This window comes from Halyomorpha halys, unplaced genomic scaffold (assembly GCF_000696795.3).
Source record: "Halyomorpha halys isolate HHAL.00 unplaced genomic scaffold, Hhal_1.1 Scaffold1129.1, whole genome shotgun sequence".
NCBI classification, from domain to species: Eukaryota; Metazoa; Arthropoda; class Insecta; order Hemiptera; family Pentatomidae; genus Halyomorpha; species Halyomorpha halys.
The window spans coordinates 169,530-186,382 of record NW_027105263.1 but is presented as its reverse complement, the minus strand read 5'-3'; the positions used below and the strand labels follow the sequence as shown (position 1 = coordinate 186,382).

The following is a 16,853-nucleotide window of genomic DNA, read 5'->3' as shown; positions in this document are numbered from 1 at the left end:
CAGGAAAATTTCGTCACCTTTACTGACCTGAGGCTGATAGGGTCCCTGTTCGGGCGCCAGATAAAGAACTTAAAAAAACTTGATTGGTATCAAAGTTACAAAAAATGCACTACTACTACTACTACTACACTATTACTACGAATAACAAAGTAACAACTCTAATAACTGAATGACTTCCTCAGCTCTGTAACAGGGGGATATAAATACAATAATGGTGGAAGGGGATAATGCACCTTAACTGACTACAAAAAACATCGATATTTTATATTTAATATCGTTACTTACAATACATTACCCAAAATACATCGATGTTTTTTGTAGTCGATGTCGGCTTCTTTGTTTAAAAACCACTTCTGACAGGCCGTAAAATGCGTGATTGTGGAACTGACCTTATGTTTTTGAAATAGTTGTTCAAAAACATTGATGTTTTTTGTAGTCGATATCGGATTCTTAGTTTCAAAAACCACTTCTGACAGGCCGTAAAATGCGTGATTGTTGGAACAGACCTTATGTTTCTGAAATAGTTATTCAAAAACATCGATGGTTTTTGGATGATGTATTGTAAGCAACGATATTTTAATATTAAGCAATAATATTTTAAACATCGATGTTTTTTGTAGTCGGTGTCGGATTCTTTGTTCCAAAAATAATTTCATTTAGCTACTTTTGGAAAAAAAATAAAAAATGAAAAATTGGGACAAACGTAAAACATCAAAGTTAAAAAACAACGGCTTCAAAACATCAACATGAATGTCGCATCCCTAGTTTTAAGGTCTGCCAGTACTGCCTATGTTAACATTTTCCTATGGAACCTGTCCATAACATGCGGAATAAAATTGGTTTTGTTGCAAAATCTTACCTATGATAGAAATTCAGCATCTTTTGCCTCTCAGTTGAAAATGGATTTTAAATTTTGTTAACAATGACATAATTGGTGGCTGTAAGGTTAAAATCTAAGAAAAAAAGGATAATTGTAGAGATTATAATAGCCAAAAACTTTTTTGTCTGTTTTTACATTATAATTGTTTAATAAAAAAAAATCCAATAAGTAGAAAAACAAATTTCTCACAATGGAATTAAGTTTTAGGCACATGATGTTATATATGTGAAATTTTATTAAAATTGCTTGAGCCTTAATAATTACTACATTTTCCAATCCATTGACACATATCTTAACTTTCATGTTTCTGCAACAAAAATTACAAGTATCAAAATGTATTGTTCAAAATTACATCAATAATTCAAATATTTTATTGTAAAGTGAGCCATTTCCCAAAATTGTATTCTCTACTTTAGCCCTGCTGATGGTACTTAATTAGGTTGAAACATTGACTGGAGTAACAACTCAGCAGCACTGAGAGGCAATCAAATTATTCTTTTATGTCTTCACACATTTTTAGGTAAATAACAGGCCATATCAAACATATTAAGAATATTTAAAGTATAAATTAAATAAAAACAGGGATGTTTATAAAAATATATAATTTTTCTAATTAATTTGAAATTAACAAAATTTTATTAAATGTTGATGGTTGACCACACCTTAAATCAAGAAGGACATGGATTAAGTTTTGCTCAATAATAATAAATACTCAAGTACTATTTGTTTTTTTGTTATTTTCCCTCCAAACTGGGGGTTTTGCCCTGAAAAAGGTTTGGGAAAGTTGTGTGTGGACAAACCAGATATTTAAATAATTTGTAGCATTTTTTTATGTTTGTCACTTTTTTTTTCTTACTGTACACTATCCTGTTTTTAACATCACTTTAATTTGTTATCAGAAAATCTAATATTCTGATGAAAAGTTGATTTCTTTCTGGAAACATGCTATAATCAGTAAGGTGACATTGTTGAGTTGACATCTTCATGGATCACAAAATCACAACCACACTTTTGAAAGGACAAGATGGATATATGTTGAATTTTCGATAAAAAAAGGTTAGATTCAATTATTCATCATATACTTATCTCTAAAAATAATGAAGGAAACAAATAAAAAAGAACCTTTTTTTAGATTCCATACTTCCTAATATAAATTACAGTTTGCCCTTTTAATAATCTCAGAATGTTTATTTAAAATAAATTAAAGAATGCAACCATGGATGAGGTGGTTAATATGATTGTCAGCAATCCCAGAAGCCTGATGCTCTCATAGCAAAACTCTTCATCAGCTCTTATTTATTGTGTGTATTATTAAAAAATTGTGATATATAGTTAATTAATTAGTACTTAATAATAATGTCACTAAGGTACTATCACAAGCTTACCTTATCAATTCCCTTATTGTAAAAGCATGCCGAGAATTTATAAGCCTTTTGGCATTGGTTTTGTGAATCTGTAATTAAGATGCTTTTTTATTATAAAACCACCTGATGATTTTGTTTAACCAAGGAAATAAACTATATTGATAATTAGTGACATAGATTATCTTTGATTTTTTGTTTACTAAATCTGATTCCAAACACTTACCTTCTTTAAGGCACTTTTCTTTGAATGATTTCAAAGAAGATTTAAACTTAGAATCAGGCATTGAATCCAGGAATCTATCCACTTTATCTCTGTGAAAAGCACCACCTTTATCTATCTTAAAGAGAAAAAGTATTCCACTAATTTAACAATAAAATTAAAAGAAATACCGAAATTTTAATGTGATTATTAATCTTCTAATAAAAGTCCTTACCATTTGATATCTCTGTAAAAGGCAAAGTAGGAAACATTTGGCTTCTAAGTTGCCATTATCACTCTGTCCAAACAAAGGCAGTACATCAACTAAATTTTTAAATAAATGAAGAATTCAGTAATTAAGAATGACGTATGATTAATGGCTAAAATGCAAATTAAAGTTGTAAACAAATAAATAGTTAGGAAACAATTATTTCTTTAACAATTAGTACATCTATATTATACAAAGAACAATCTGAATGGTTAATTTTTATATTCATATTATTCCCTAACACATTTTATAACTGGTAATTGTATTAAAATTACTAAACAAATATCTCTGTCAAAGATTGATACTCCTTAAGGAGGTACCTATTTCATCTTTTTGAAATGAAATTATAAATCTAACCAACAAATCAAATGTTTAATTTCATATACATTTTACGTTCAATTAAGATAGGTTGAGAATGAATGTTTACTTATAGTCTAAATATTTGTTTTACTTACATACTGATGTGTTGTAAATGTTAGAACAATACTTTGATGATTCCATAAAATTGGTTTTGAATGAGGATGCTTTTCGAGAATAGTCGTCAGGTTGTGCCTATGAATGATCAATATTACAATTGATAATTAAAAAAAAAACTCTTTAGTAACCAAAAAAGCTATCAGAATTAGTATATTCTAAATTAATTAGAGTAAAACTTACATTTATAAAACTGATGGAATGGTAAGCAGAAGACAAAAACAAAAGTACAATGAACATGGGTTTTGTGCGACGGGGCCTGCCAAAATGTTTATTCTCCATTCTGCTAGAAAACATTCATATTTTAGGAAATAGTACACAATTTTCAAACACCTAGTCTGAATTTATGTTTCAAAATCCTGTCACTATCGGTTTCCGTTTCATCACATCTGATAATTTCCCCGGAAATAGAGTAACCCGAAAAAGGATGTGAAATATTATATATTTACAGGAAATACGTCATCCTTTTAGGATAAATACGTCCTTTTTTCGACATCACTTCCTAGGCGAATCGCTAATTTAGAACAAATTTATTATTTTTAAACAAAACAAAATTTCTCAAGACGAAATCGATTTCAATCAAACTTTTTTTTGGTGAGACTACACTGAAAAAAATTCGACACATGTCCAAACTTTACATGCAATAGGTTCTTGAAGTTGAGATTAAAAAAGACAATTAAACTGCTTTTGTTTACATCTTGAGTCTGGCAAAATTTACCGGCATGGTTCTTCAAAATAAATGTTTTTAAGAATAGATTAAAGGAAAACTACAAATTTTTAAAAATTACATTTTAGACAAATAAGTATTTTTTTCATGTAAAAATTATGGTATATTTTTATTTAGCACACCACAAAACCTCCAAGTTGATTCAATAGAATAATCTCCCCCCCCCCCCAGCTCTTGAGTGGGGCCACTGACTCAATAAATGGGCCAATGAAAGCCACGAAATCATTGTAAGCTCTGAAGCTGTTATTTCGCCTTCAGTATTTCTGATTTTTAGGATCTAGGATTCGACCAAAAGGAGAGGTGTTTCATCTTTCATAAACAGCTATTGCATTAACTTTAGCCGAATCCACAAGTTTACTACTTGCCACCCCAAAAATATCTACAAATGCTTAGCATCCAAATAAAGTAATGAAGGTCGGTACCCTTTAAACTAGCTTGTAGTTCCAAAAGCTATTTAGCTTGTAGTTCCAAAAGCTATTGCAGTAACTATATCGCGTACAGTGACCGAAGAAAGTATTTGCCTACCTTGTCTTTTCTTTATTTAATGAATTTAAATAATAATAAAATACTTAAAGGTTCCTTAGTGAAAAGTACAATTAAAACTTGTTAAAAAAACAGTATAAATTCAGTTAAAAATATTGATCATAATAAAATATATGAGGAGAAGATGGTTGGGGATTGCGGTCAAAATATAACACAAATAAGTTGAAGTAACTTATTTAATCGTACCAACGTTTCGGCCAGAATTTCTAGCCTTCATCAGGGCTAAGAACTAAGATAACAACCAATGAATACAAAAAATAAAATAAAATGACAGAATGACATAAAGCAAATAATTGTACAGAATGAAATTAATAAAATTAAAGTGGTGAAAGAAGTGGAAAATAATAAAAATGTATATATAGGTAAATGAATAAGTTAGTAAAAATAACATGATTAAGGAAATAAAATAAAAAATTGAATTCATATAATGCAAAGGAATATGAATATTTTAGTTTATTAATAATTTAAAAATTAAAATTATGGAATCCTTCGTAAAATCCTCAATGATCCTTTGTCACAAATAAAATCATACCTTAAGACCTTAATGTTCCCTATGTAACCAATCTAGCCCGAACCAGATATCACTCCTTCCATTATAAACTCTCTAACCACTCAAACCCCCTAGTTTCTAATCTTGCATCCTCTTCCATTCCTGAAAATCCTCCGAGGCGCCTGAAAAGAAAATGGCCACGAGACCAATTAATGTAAAGTCATTAGAGCGCTACCAATGGGTAGTTTCTCTACACGCCTGTAACACTCCAATTTAACTTAGATCAGATTTACTAAATGTATTATAATGTACAGTTATAAATAGCAATAAATAAATATTAAATAAAAAAAAAATTATGAAAAGAAAAAATAAAATTGAGAGAAAGAAAATATATTTAACTTATGAAATATGTAACCATAATATTAGATAAAGAAACAAAATATGAAGTTAAGTTAGACAAAAGAAGTGAATACAAAAAAATATAACAATAATAATATATGGTGAACATAACTAATAACGTGGGTAAGGAAAATTAAGAAAATAATGGAGAAGGAGGGAGAGGGTTAAAAGAAAGGTTGGAAAAAAGAGAATAAAACATAAAACGCACCTGTTAAAAGCAAATCAGACAGCCAAGTAAGCTCCCCGCCGCGAACGGCCAGACTCAGTATTAAAAAATACGTTACCAAGATGACGAGGTATTTTGAAGGAAACGTTAGAGGTGGGTAAAAAATAAAAAGTATTAAATATTTAAAGACGAAAGCGCGTGAGAAGGTCATCCACAAATGGTTTTAGAAAATGTTTAAAAAATACGTTACAAGGATGACCAAGTTACAAGAAGATGAAAATGCGTTATAAGTATATGGATATTTTAAAACTGTTAAAAAGAGGAAACGCATAAGAGGGTGACGACAAATGTTTTAGAAAAAGTTTAAAAAGTGAAACAATACGTTAAATAGTGAGCGAAAAAAAACACATTTTAATAAATTAACTATTTGGGAATATCTTAATGATAAGTTGTGATTGTCAGTTTTTAAATTGACGGAAGAAGGTTCTAATTAGATATAGAAGCTTTCAGAGATGAAATTTTTGTCATGGCCACGAACTGTAGCTAGTATAGACGTTTTGTCAAAATCGAAGGAATGATTTGTTTGAAGAAGGAGAATGTTCCGAAAGTTTTGAGGCAGAATGATTATGTGAAGAAACAGAATATTTGTGTTGTTTGATACGGTTTTTGGTTTCACCGATGTAAGCGGAATTACAATTAGGGATGGTGCTAGGGGTGCGGTTTACGATATGCGATCGGTGCTGAAGAGGGATAGAGTCTTTTAGTTTTAAATAAATATTAGAATGTGTTGTGAGGTCTAAAAGCAATACGAAGAGTAGGTATAGCAGAACGTAAGAGATTTTGGATGTTATCGGAAAGAGAGGGGATGTATGGATAGAAAGGGGTTGTGAAGAATTAGGTGAAATGGTGAGACGATTTTTGTAGTAGTATATAAGTTTATGAATGATATGGAGGGGAAAGTTATTAGCTAAGAGTATTTGTTTAATGCGTTATGTGTTTATTTTTTTTTCATGAAAATCGGAATCAGAAAGGTAATTGAATTGGGTGAATAAGGTTTTTGGCTACGTTAATGTTTCGATGGTAAGGATACTGGGAGTGATAATTTAGAAGTCTGCCTGAGTAGGTTAGTTTGGTGTACCAGTCAGTGGATTCGGTGTTGTCTGAGTTTGTTATGATGAGGAGGACAAGGAAAGGAAGGGAATTATTTTTAAAAAATTTCAATTTCTGCAAAATATCAGGGATTTTATCAGGATTTAAGACAAGGAGGAGGTCATCTGCATATTTTTTAATAAAAATAATTTCAACTGGAAAGAGTGGTATCCCAAACTAAATAAAGCAAATCATTTAGGACAATATTAATTGCAATCAATGGACAATAAGCTAGAGGATTTCCCATGGCCAGCCCTGAAATTTGGACAAACTAACTGACCCTGGAAGGTAAGGTAACCAGATTTACAATTGAGTTGAAGGGATTCAAGATAGAAAAAACGGTTAAGGGAAGTGTGGGGTGGAATGGATGGCCAGTTGGCTTCGACGATAAGAAGGACTTTGTTTATTGGAATGTTGGTGAATAAACTCTCTACATCAAAAGAAACAAGTATATAATGGTCAGGGATAGTGAAGGATAATAAAAGATCACGGAGGTTAAAGGAATTATGAATATCATAGGAATTATTGTGACTGAAGGTTTGTAAAGAGGGAAGAAGTTGCTGAGTTTAGCAGAGGGAGAATTGGGAGTGATTGGACGGATTGGGGTATCAGGCTAAAGAATTTTAAGAAGATCATAAAACCGTGGGGCCACAGAATTATAGGAAATAGGATTTTTGTACGTGGGGTAGTTGATTTGTTGGGAATGTAAAAGGTTGAGTTGTTGGTGTTTTGTTGTATATGTTGTGTTGTTTGTTCTCACTACAGTAAGAACGTTTTATGTTATCTAACCGTAACAAATAAAACAGTAAGTACAGTAAAAACATTTTATTTATGTCAATCACCCCGCGTTCAACAGATTATGGACCCAGGTAGTTCGCGGAATTAAAATTTGTAGTGACAGTAAAACAGTTCAGTAGTGTTTGTTTGTGTTCAAATACATCCCACAGTAAATACATTTAAGTGCAAGCATTAATATAAAATGGATCTCAACAGATTTTATGAAATACATCAGATTGAGCCACGGACCTGAGAACTTCCAAATGTGGAAATTCAAGATAAATATCTTCTTAAAAGCCAACGGGTTGTTTCTAAAGATTTTGAGCCACCCAGAATCCAGCAAAGTAAAGAATATAATGCCTATATACAAAATGATGCTAATGCCCAAAAGTTAATTGTAACCATCTAGAGACGGGCTGTTTATTCCGTAAAAACAAAAGATCGGCAGCTTCTTTCCTTACTGAAAGCTGCAGTAAATCACCAACTGAATCGGTCTTAGATTCAGGTTCTATGAGACATATGACCAACAATATAAGTATATTGTCGCAGACGCCACCTATTGATGCTGAGGTAGGTCTTGCTAAAAACTGTGCATCCATTCAACCAAAATGAATGGTGACCAATGTCAACTGAAAGATGTGATGTACATTGCTAAAAGCTTGATTGTTGGAAAAAGATCTGAGGGATTTTACATAGTAAACTTGAAAGTTGATTTACATGCGAAAGCTTATGCTACTAATGTACCAGAAACCAAAAAAAGAAATAAAAAAAGACACTGAAACATCTGTTTGTTAAAGACTATATAGTTGGTGTTGATGCAGAATCCAGTGGTGGATCCAAAGCATCTAAACCATTCATTAGCTTATGTTGAAGATACAAAAAAATTATTTAAAAGTTAGTTGAATTGTGATTCAGATTTTGAAGACGAAGTTGGTGAAGCATTTGGTGGAAATAAAAGTAAAAAATGAAAAGGCTGTAAAGAGGATAATGAAAATTTAACTAAAGATGAAAGAGAAATGGAAAAACAAGCTGATGCAGGAGACTGAAAAACAATTTGAGATTTGAAACAGGAGAAAATCTACAGATAAAGCTTGATAGCAGATAGCAGACTTGAAGGATCATGAAGATTAACAGATGGCTCTAGAGAAAAGGAAAAGACAGATATTCTGCAAGGAAAGACTAAGAAACATGAAGACATCAAGAAGAAGCAGGGACAGAAACTTGGTGAGATTCGAGAAAGTTTGCACAAAATAAAAGCTTTAAATGATGACCCAGAAATTTGTGGCAAAGATGAAGAAATATTAGAAGAAAAAGTAAGAAATATACTGGTACTAAGAAGAAGAAAAAACCCAGAAAAAAGGGGATTTAGTGATTAACGAATACTGTTAAACCTGGTGAATATTAAAATTCTGACTGTGAAAAGTAAAGATGTAGTCGAAAGATGAAAAGTTCAAATCATCTACATAAGGACAAAAGACCAGTTGGGGATGTTTGAACCAGGGACTCAATGAAGTGACAGTGAAACATTAAAATAAGGGCAAAGTTATTCAGTTATTCATTGAACCGCACGGAGTCCTCCGCGTCGGCAGACGCCTGAACCTTGTGCCACAACCGTTCGCCGTCAAACATCCAGCTCTTATCCCTAATGATCACCCTCTCACTCGGCTAATCATTACTCATGCTCATGTCACCAATTTACAAGCCGGCCCATCCGCCACCCACTCCTTATACGTCAGCGAGTCTGGAAACTAGATTGCAGAAACGTGGTTCGCCATCTCCTCGCTAAGTGCAATCAGTGCTTCCACATATGTCCACAACCGCTGATACCTAAAATGGGAATTGTTCCGAAGGACTGAATTTCCGCCTTCGTGAAAGTGTGAGTCAACTATGCCAGTCCTTACTCCGTTTACTCCACCCACATTCGCGGTTGCCAGGTCACCAAAGCTTACATCTGCACCTTTGTATGCTTTTCCACCAAAGCCGTACATCTGGAACTCAGTTCGGAACTATCTGTCCCGACCATCATTCAGCGTTTTACCACGGAAGGCATTCAATGGCATTTTATCCCACCTAGCGCCCCTCATTTTGGAGGATTATGGGAAACTGTTATAAAATCCACCACACATCATGGGTAGTCAGGTTTTATCTTTCGAGGAATTTTCCATCCTACTAACCCAAGTTGAAGCTGTTATAAATAGCAGACCACTATGCGCCCTATCACCGGACTCTCACGATCTAGAAGCCTTGACCCCCTGGCCATATTCTTAAACATCGGGCCTTCAATGCCACGCCTGCGCGCGACGTTGCTGATGTGCTCTCTAACCGTGTATCCCGATGGAAACTCATCAGCGCTGGAACGTTGAATATCTTCACAATCTTCAACAACGATCTCGCTGGACAGACGCCTCCCCTGAACTATCTCTGGGCTCTCTTGTTCTTGTAAAGACCGACAACCTTCCGCCTTTTCAATGGCCGCTTCCTCGAGTCCTTGAACTGCATTCCGGACCCTAAGGTGTCACACGCGTCGCCAGTCTTATAACTCCGTCAGGCATCTTTAAACGCCCAGCCACCCGATTGTGCCCATTACCTACTCAATAATGTCGCTTCCACGCCAGGGGGGAGGAGGGTTAGTGTAGTGATTTTGTGTCGATTATCGATGGTAACAGTGTATTGATTTTGTATCGATTATCAATGGTAACAGTCGAGAGGTTTTTCTAAGATACGATATAGGCAGTGTGTGTTAAGTGTTTTGTTTGATTGTTATGGTTAGGTTAAGAGATTATTGAGAGTTCACAATTATGTCAATAAGTATTATATATGAAGTGTTTTTCTATGTCAATACTGTTTTATTTAATTACACATCAAAGTTTTACAATAGTTGTTCAGTAGTCAATAAAGTCAATTGAATTTCGCACCATTGCTCCAGCGCCTTTGAAATTCCGCGAACCATATGATTCAGTTTTGATAATTCAGATGGCTGCGCTAAGGAGGGCGCTTTCCCCCCCCCCTGGTTATTAGAGGTTTGAATCGCCAGGTGAACAAACTACTGCTGTCTTTGAAGCCCACCAGGAGAAGCTGCCAATTCCTGCCACCCTCTGCCGACTGCTAAGAAGCTAACTTACTGGCAGATCGTTCATGGTACGAGTCGGTGAAGACCTCTCTCCTCCAGCTCCCACCACCTGCGGAGTACCTCAGGGCTCAGTTCTGGGACCGTTGCTCTTTGTAATCTTCACGGCGCCGATTGTGTCTATAGAACATAAGGAAGCAGTGGTTGCAGCCTACGCTGATGACATAGGGGTCTACGCCTCCAGTGCCAGTCCTAAACGGGGCTCTCGCCCTTGCCCAGGAAGCTTCTGCCACTTCCATAGTGGACGCCCTGAAGAAAGATGGCATAAAGGTGAATCCGGCTAAGACAGACGCAATAGTTATGTCCTTTCAGAAAGGTAAAAAGAGAAGCTTGCCCCAGAGATTTGTAGTTGACCAACAGGGCCGGAAAATCTCTAACTCCGTCCTCTACCTTGACGTGACACTAGACCGTGATCTAACTTTTTCTCATCACGCCAAGGAGAGACTCAAGATTGCCCGACTCAAATCCTATAGGCTGCACCACTTGCTCGCATCTCCTCAACTTTCGTTACGCCTGAAACTCCAAATTTACAAAACAGTGATAAGACCCACATTGCTTCACGGTGCTCCACTCATGAGACACCTCTTCAAGACAACACACAGGAAAAAAGTATTTTCACACTATGTTTGTTTACTTGCTCTTGTTTGTATGCTTAAGTATAATCCTGTTCTTTTCTATCAGTACTATAAAATATTTCAATCTATTAAGTTCGTTTTAATTCAACCGTTCCTAATGGCAAGAACAAGTGAACTAAGTGCCACTATTCGCGTAAAAGTTATATTATTTGGAAATCAATGAAAATCGTATCGCGAAATAGCGGATTTGTTAGGTATTATTTTTTCTACCGTTAGATAATTAAAATATTTGAAGAAAGAGGCACAATTGCCAATAACGCCCTAAGTAAGTCCAAAGAAAGTATTGAGAAGATGAAAAGAAAAATCAAAATGAGGCGATAAAAATCCAGAAGTTAGTGCAGGTACCCTAGCTAATATAGTCGAATCTACTCCTGGGGTCTGTGTGAGCACCAGAACAAATAGAAATGTTTTTAATTCTGAAGAAATTTACAGCAGGGTCCCGAGAAAGAAATCTTATTTCAGAGGAACTAATCGCAAAAAAAAAAGGCTCTTATTTACTAGGAATTACATCAACAAGCCCATCAGTTTTGGAGAAAATGTACTATTTTCTGATGAGAGTAAATTTAATTTGTTTGCAGAAAGACGATGTGGAGTATGAGTGAATAATTAAGAAAGCAAAACGTCTCAGTTACTGTAAAACATGGAGGTGGGAGTGCAATGGTTTAGGGATGCGTGGCTTATAATGGTGTAGGAAATCTCGTTTTTCCCCCGATCCCTCTAAAACAGAATTGAGTACGTTGAATAACGTATGGTTACATAACGCAGATTTGATACTACCTTTTTCTACCGTTGGTACCTGAAGGTGTACGGTGAAATGCTTATCTGATATTTTGATGTATCCGTTCCGTGAAAATTCGGCTTGAAATGTTTGGAGGTGAGGAAATCTCGTGCCTTTTAAAAGGATTTTAAATGCAGAAGGTTATTTTCAAGATTTTGCGCCATAACCTGCTAGCCAGTGCAGCCAAATTAGTAATTCAGGATCAGTATATTTGTGTGCATGATAATGATCCGAAGCAAATAATAGTGAATAAAGAGTGGTTAATATTTAACATTCGCCAACAACTTCATATCCCTCCAAAGTCTCCTGACTTAAACATAATTGAAAATTTGAGATATATTATATATAAAAATATTCGAAAACAAATGAACACGAATTTAATTAAAAACCTCGTCTACTCAATGCCGAGACGTTTACATGCGGTAATAGATGCCAACAGACTTCATAACTAATATTGAATTTTAAAAAATAATAATAAGACCCAAAGTGTACAAATACTTATTTTATGTAAGTCTGATGTTTTTTTTATGAATGAAGTTTTTCATTTGAATTTTATTTGTAGTTATTAAGTTATAAATATATTTTTGAAGTAATAGGGTTTTTTTATTGCATAAATTCATAATTTAATAATAAAAAAATGTAGTGTGCAAATACATTCTTCAGTCCTATAACACAGATTTGCTGTCGTGCAATCAGAATTTTCTATATAAGATTGGTAGTACTATCAACTATCGCAGCTATTATCGTGTAACATTTGCTGTCGAGTTATCAAGATTTGCTTGCTAATTAGTAGTCCTATAAACTACAGTTTATAGTAGATTTTATGAAACGAAATAATTGGACTGTACCCTGATTATCTACCTCATCGCCCTAATTTAAGATAATAACTATTTTCATTATCGATGTTTTTAAAAAGATGAAATCGATTGTTCAACTAGTACGTTGTTCGGAAGGTTCTAGATTTGTTGGTTATAAATATGTACAATTCTTTATTATATCTCTACCTAATGAAAGATACCGTATCATGTAGAGTTTTCTAATAACGTTCATTTGAATTCATTATTTTTTTTTAGCTAGTAGAAAATGATAGAAATAACAGCCAAATTACTCGGAGGGACAGTATATGCGCCTGGGGAAAATATTGTCTGCTGTATTACCTTTCATAATAAAAGTGAAGGATCTGAAAGAAAACACAAAGAAACTTTGGCCTGGGCCAGTGCACAGATTGACTGTGTATGTTCCACTAATTCAAAATACCCTGTGTTTCCAAAGGAAGGCCCTAATTCCAACCAAAACCCTACATCATCTGTAGACACCTCATTAAGACCCCATAAGAGTAATGAAAGAGGTCATATTGCTTTATCTACCAAACCCAAAATCATTTTTTGTGATCTCCAATTACTCCCTGGAACATCAAAATCTTTTGTATATACTGAAGCTCTTCCTACAGAAGCACCACCTCATTATTTAGGAAAACTGGTGAGATATACTTATAAAATAACATTTGGTACTCAACGTGTGAATTGCCCTATCAAATTGTTGAGAGTGCCTCTACGTGTGTTGGCTATTGCTGGAATGGCAGATTGTAATATCGGTGAAGATAGTGAAGATCTTTCTCCTAATAATCCTTTCTTGGAGCCACATAAAAAGGAAGACGAGTTAGGTCCAGCCTTACAGATAGTGCAGAATATCACAGCTAGGAGGAGCCCTAATTATTATAATATCACTAATACCAGAGGCAAAGTAGGTAGGTTTTGCTTGTTCAAACAAGCTTATCGTTTAGGAGAAGATATTGTTGGAACTTTTGACTTTTCCAAGTCAACTGTACCTTGCCTACAGTTGACAGTTACATTACAAAGTGAAGAAAAAATTGCTGGGGATTACAAGAATCATTTTAAACAGGATACTGCAGTTATCTCTTATAGTAAGCACCATGAAATATGCCTTCATATGGATTATTGCCAGTTAAATCTTCCCATACCTTTGCATGCGACACCAGCATTCAATACAGAGTTGATCACTTTGAGTTGGAAGTTACATTTTGAATTTGTTACTGGGCATCCTGGCTCCACTGACATTGTTCTAACAGATGACACCTGGCAAGCACCAGAATCAATAATGATCGAAACAATGGTTTGGGACTTACCTATTCAAATTTATCCAACTATACCCACTCCAGAGAGAACTCATCCACAGTACAGTATTGTTTTTTGATTTAGCATATTTTTTATTATACTGAATTTAATTTTTTTAAATAAATGTTAACAATAAATACTGTTATAATTTATTTTTTGAACCTAATCATTCATAACAAAATTTTCAACAAATCATATCTTTATCCCATATACCCGTAGTTCCTTTTTTTTCACAAGTGAAAAAGAGTCTAGATAAAAGAAGTATTTGTTCAGTTTATGCTGAATAATAGGTAGGAATTTTGAGGGTAGGAATCCTATTCTAACCTGATCTAGGGTTAGTGCTAAATAAAGGTTATTCATGTTCCTCAATTAAGTTCTGTCCATTCTATTGCTTGGAGATTCTATTTCACTTGAAACAAATAATAATAAAGGTGTGGGTAGTTGACCATAAACAAATAATAGTGTTTTAATTCAAATAGATTTGCTGATACTGCTGTGAAACTATAAATGAAATAAATAAACATGAGATGAAAACCTCATAAGTTAGTTTCTTGGCCTGTTGAAAATTAGCAAAGTTATAGCAGGCCACCGTTTGACCATATGTTGCACTTTCAATGTTTCTTTATTTCTTCCCGTTATTGGCTATCGGATATCTGTACTTAACACAAAAATAGCCATGATACTCAGGGTTAGGGGTCTGTGTCGCCCAGATGTAGGTGACATACTTTAAGGTCAATTTCATTGGAATTTACTAGTAATTCAAATAAGTCAAAGTCTTGTTGATTTTTGAGAGTTAGAAAACGCCCTTATTAATTAATAATCTAATTATTGATTAACATTGGTTCTACAATATTTAACACATATTTTGTGACCAAGTGAGTTGAAGCACCAACTTTAAATGACTTATTACTGCAGTGAATTGGCTGATTATTCAAATCCAGCCTGTTGTGGTCCCACGAAATGAAAACTGGACCTAACCCCTTCCCCATGGTTTGAATAGGATCATACCATGTAGATAACTACCCTATATGTCAGAAATGACCAGAAAGAGGGTCATTAAATAAATATAAAAAAGAAAGACCTTTTATTATTATTATTTAATTCTTCCTTTACTTTTATATCACTTAGGTGTTGTTTTTTTTGCCCTGCAATGTAGGGCATAATGTTGGCTCATATTAAATAGTTTCACAACTATTTGAGTTTTTTTTTCTTTGACCGCACCTGAACCATCTTTCTTCCATATCACATAAGGTCAATCATCAATTTTCCAAAAATAGAAATCAAAACAAATAAACCTATGTTGCCTTCAAGTTTAGTTTTTATATTTACTCATAAAACAGTTTCAGTTTCTAAATCGTATTTAGAAGCTAATCTATTTGGCTAGACTGGAAGGTTAGCTGACATATCAAGCAAGTATAAGATGCAAAAAAATATTCTATAATATGCCTTTATAAAAATAATAGAAATCCTTGAAACTGTGCTGTAGGAGGTGAAAGAGTTCATTATGAAATAGTTATTTCAATATCGTTATGATACTTAGCCCTCATTTAACAAACAGGGAGGAGGGCTATCATGGAGTTACAGAAATTTTCCATAAAATTCTTAATATGTTTAAATTGTTTTAATGTATTTATAGTAAACATTTTAATTACTTAATCCATTTGTTCTATTTGATTATTTTGATATCAATTATTGAAGGTTATTTTAGTTTAGTAAAGGTCTAGTCTGAAATTGGTTGCTAACAACTTAAATAATATAAAAAAACTTAGGAAGACCAAATATTTTTGTTCTAATCTAGATTCTTTTAACATCAAAAGCCATAATTTAATATATTAATTTATAAATTACTTGAATTATTAGCATTCTCAATGGAACAACTTTGTGGTTTGGTGACAAACTTTGGACCATAATTAATAAATATATCAACTTATGATAATCCTTAAATCAAAGCAATTAATTTGTTGGTTTCAAGTAACAATCAAATCAGTTAATAACTGCTCACCTTAAAACAATTTATAATACTGAGCAATTAACAAAGAGCGACCATAAATTTGTCATTAAAATATGGTCCAATCGCTAAAAGAAACTATTCTAAAAGGAAGTCTTCAAATTAATGGATATTCTAATAACTGAACAAAGCACAAATTATAATCTTTACATATTTCTCCAATCTATTTCAGTAAAAAAACAAAACAGATAGTAGCAAACAATAGCTGCACAGACATTTTAAAATTCATTGATGGCACATACAATAATTATTCATACTTTTTAAGGTTATTAACACTTTAAAATACAAACTAACCTAATAAGGTTGTATCAATTTATTAATGAGTGAACATAAATATCCTCAAGATCAACCATTATCTACCCCCACCACTACCAATATGCAACCAACATAGTGTAAGATGAGAGAACTACTCGAGGCTACTTCCACATACTAACACTAGCAGCCTGCACTGAGTAGTTGTCCCTGCTAAGTGAAATATATGGATATATCCTTTTATATATATATATATATATAAAGTTACGGTACGAGTCAGCTGATCGAGGGTATATAAGAGATGTAACGAACACAATAAAGTCAGTGTTTTACAGCAGTACAAGCGAGTTAGATCTTATTCCTTCTTCTCTTTTTTGACATTTTGCTTTCGCCAATACTTAACTGGTGCCGAAACCCGGGACTTTAAATACTGGAGTAATATTTACTTTAAAGAAGATTTTTTTTAATATTAGTTTTCTCAG

The 16,853-nt window shown here is 33.6% G+C and overlaps 2 protein-coding genes across 3 annotated transcripts; one reads left to right on the top strand and one right to left on the bottom strand.

The window, feature by feature from the left end:
- Positions 1-984: 984 nt before the first annotated feature.
- On the bottom strand, positions 985-12,120 carry LOC106688452 (uncharacterized). 2 transcript variants are annotated; one of them, XM_014432921.3, is made up of 7 exons: positions 11,995-12,120; positions 3,369-3,468; positions 3,167-3,263; positions 2,679-2,767; positions 2,468-2,582; positions 2,266-2,333; positions 985-1,187 (listed from the first exon to the last, which is right to left on the bottom strand). In XM_014432921.3, exons 2-7 carry the CDS (start codon positions 3,465-3,467, stop codon positions 1,173-1,175), a joined length of 483 nt encoding a protein of 160 aa, XP_014288407.2. In that variant the 5' UTR covers position 3,468; positions 11,995-12,120; the 3' UTR covers positions 985-1,172. The 2 variants fall into 2 exon arrangements, with proteins under 2 accessions (XP_014288407.2, XP_066906186.1); XM_067050085.1 differs by lacking the exon at positions 11,995-12,120 and having other exon boundaries at positions 3,369-3,566.
- A 787-nt stretch (positions 12,121-12,907) lies between these two features.
- Positions 12,908-14,261, top strand: LOC106688451 (RAB6A-GEF complex partner protein 2). Its single transcript, XM_014432919.2, has one exon. It carries the CDS (start codon positions 13,060-13,062, stop codon positions 14,188-14,190), a length of 1,131 nt encoding a protein of 376 aa, XP_014288405.1. The 5' UTR covers positions 12,908-13,059; the 3' UTR covers positions 14,191-14,261.
- The last annotated feature ends 2,592 nt before the right edge of the window (positions 14,262-16,853 follow it).

What these genes read in the sequence shown, in the direction of transcription:
- LOC106688452 (XM_067050085.1), bottom strand. Translation starts at nt 3,482, where the DNA reads ATGTTTTCTAGCAGAATGGAGAATAAACATTTTGGCAGGCCCCGTCGC. An exon ending in CATTTACAACACATCAGTAT is followed by an intron (nt 2,768 to 3,166) that starts GTAAGTAAAACA and finishes TTAAAAATTTAG; the next exon opens with TTGATGTACTGCCTTTGTTT. An exon ending in TTTTACAGAGATATCAAATG is followed by an intron (nt 2,583 to 2,678) that starts GTAAGGACTTTT and finishes TTTCTCTTTAAG; the next exon opens with ATAGATAAAGGTGGTGCTTT.
- LOC106688451 (XM_014432919.2), top strand. Translation starts at nt 13,060, where the DNA reads ATGATAGAAATAACAGCCAAATTACTCGGAGGGACAGTATATGCGCCT.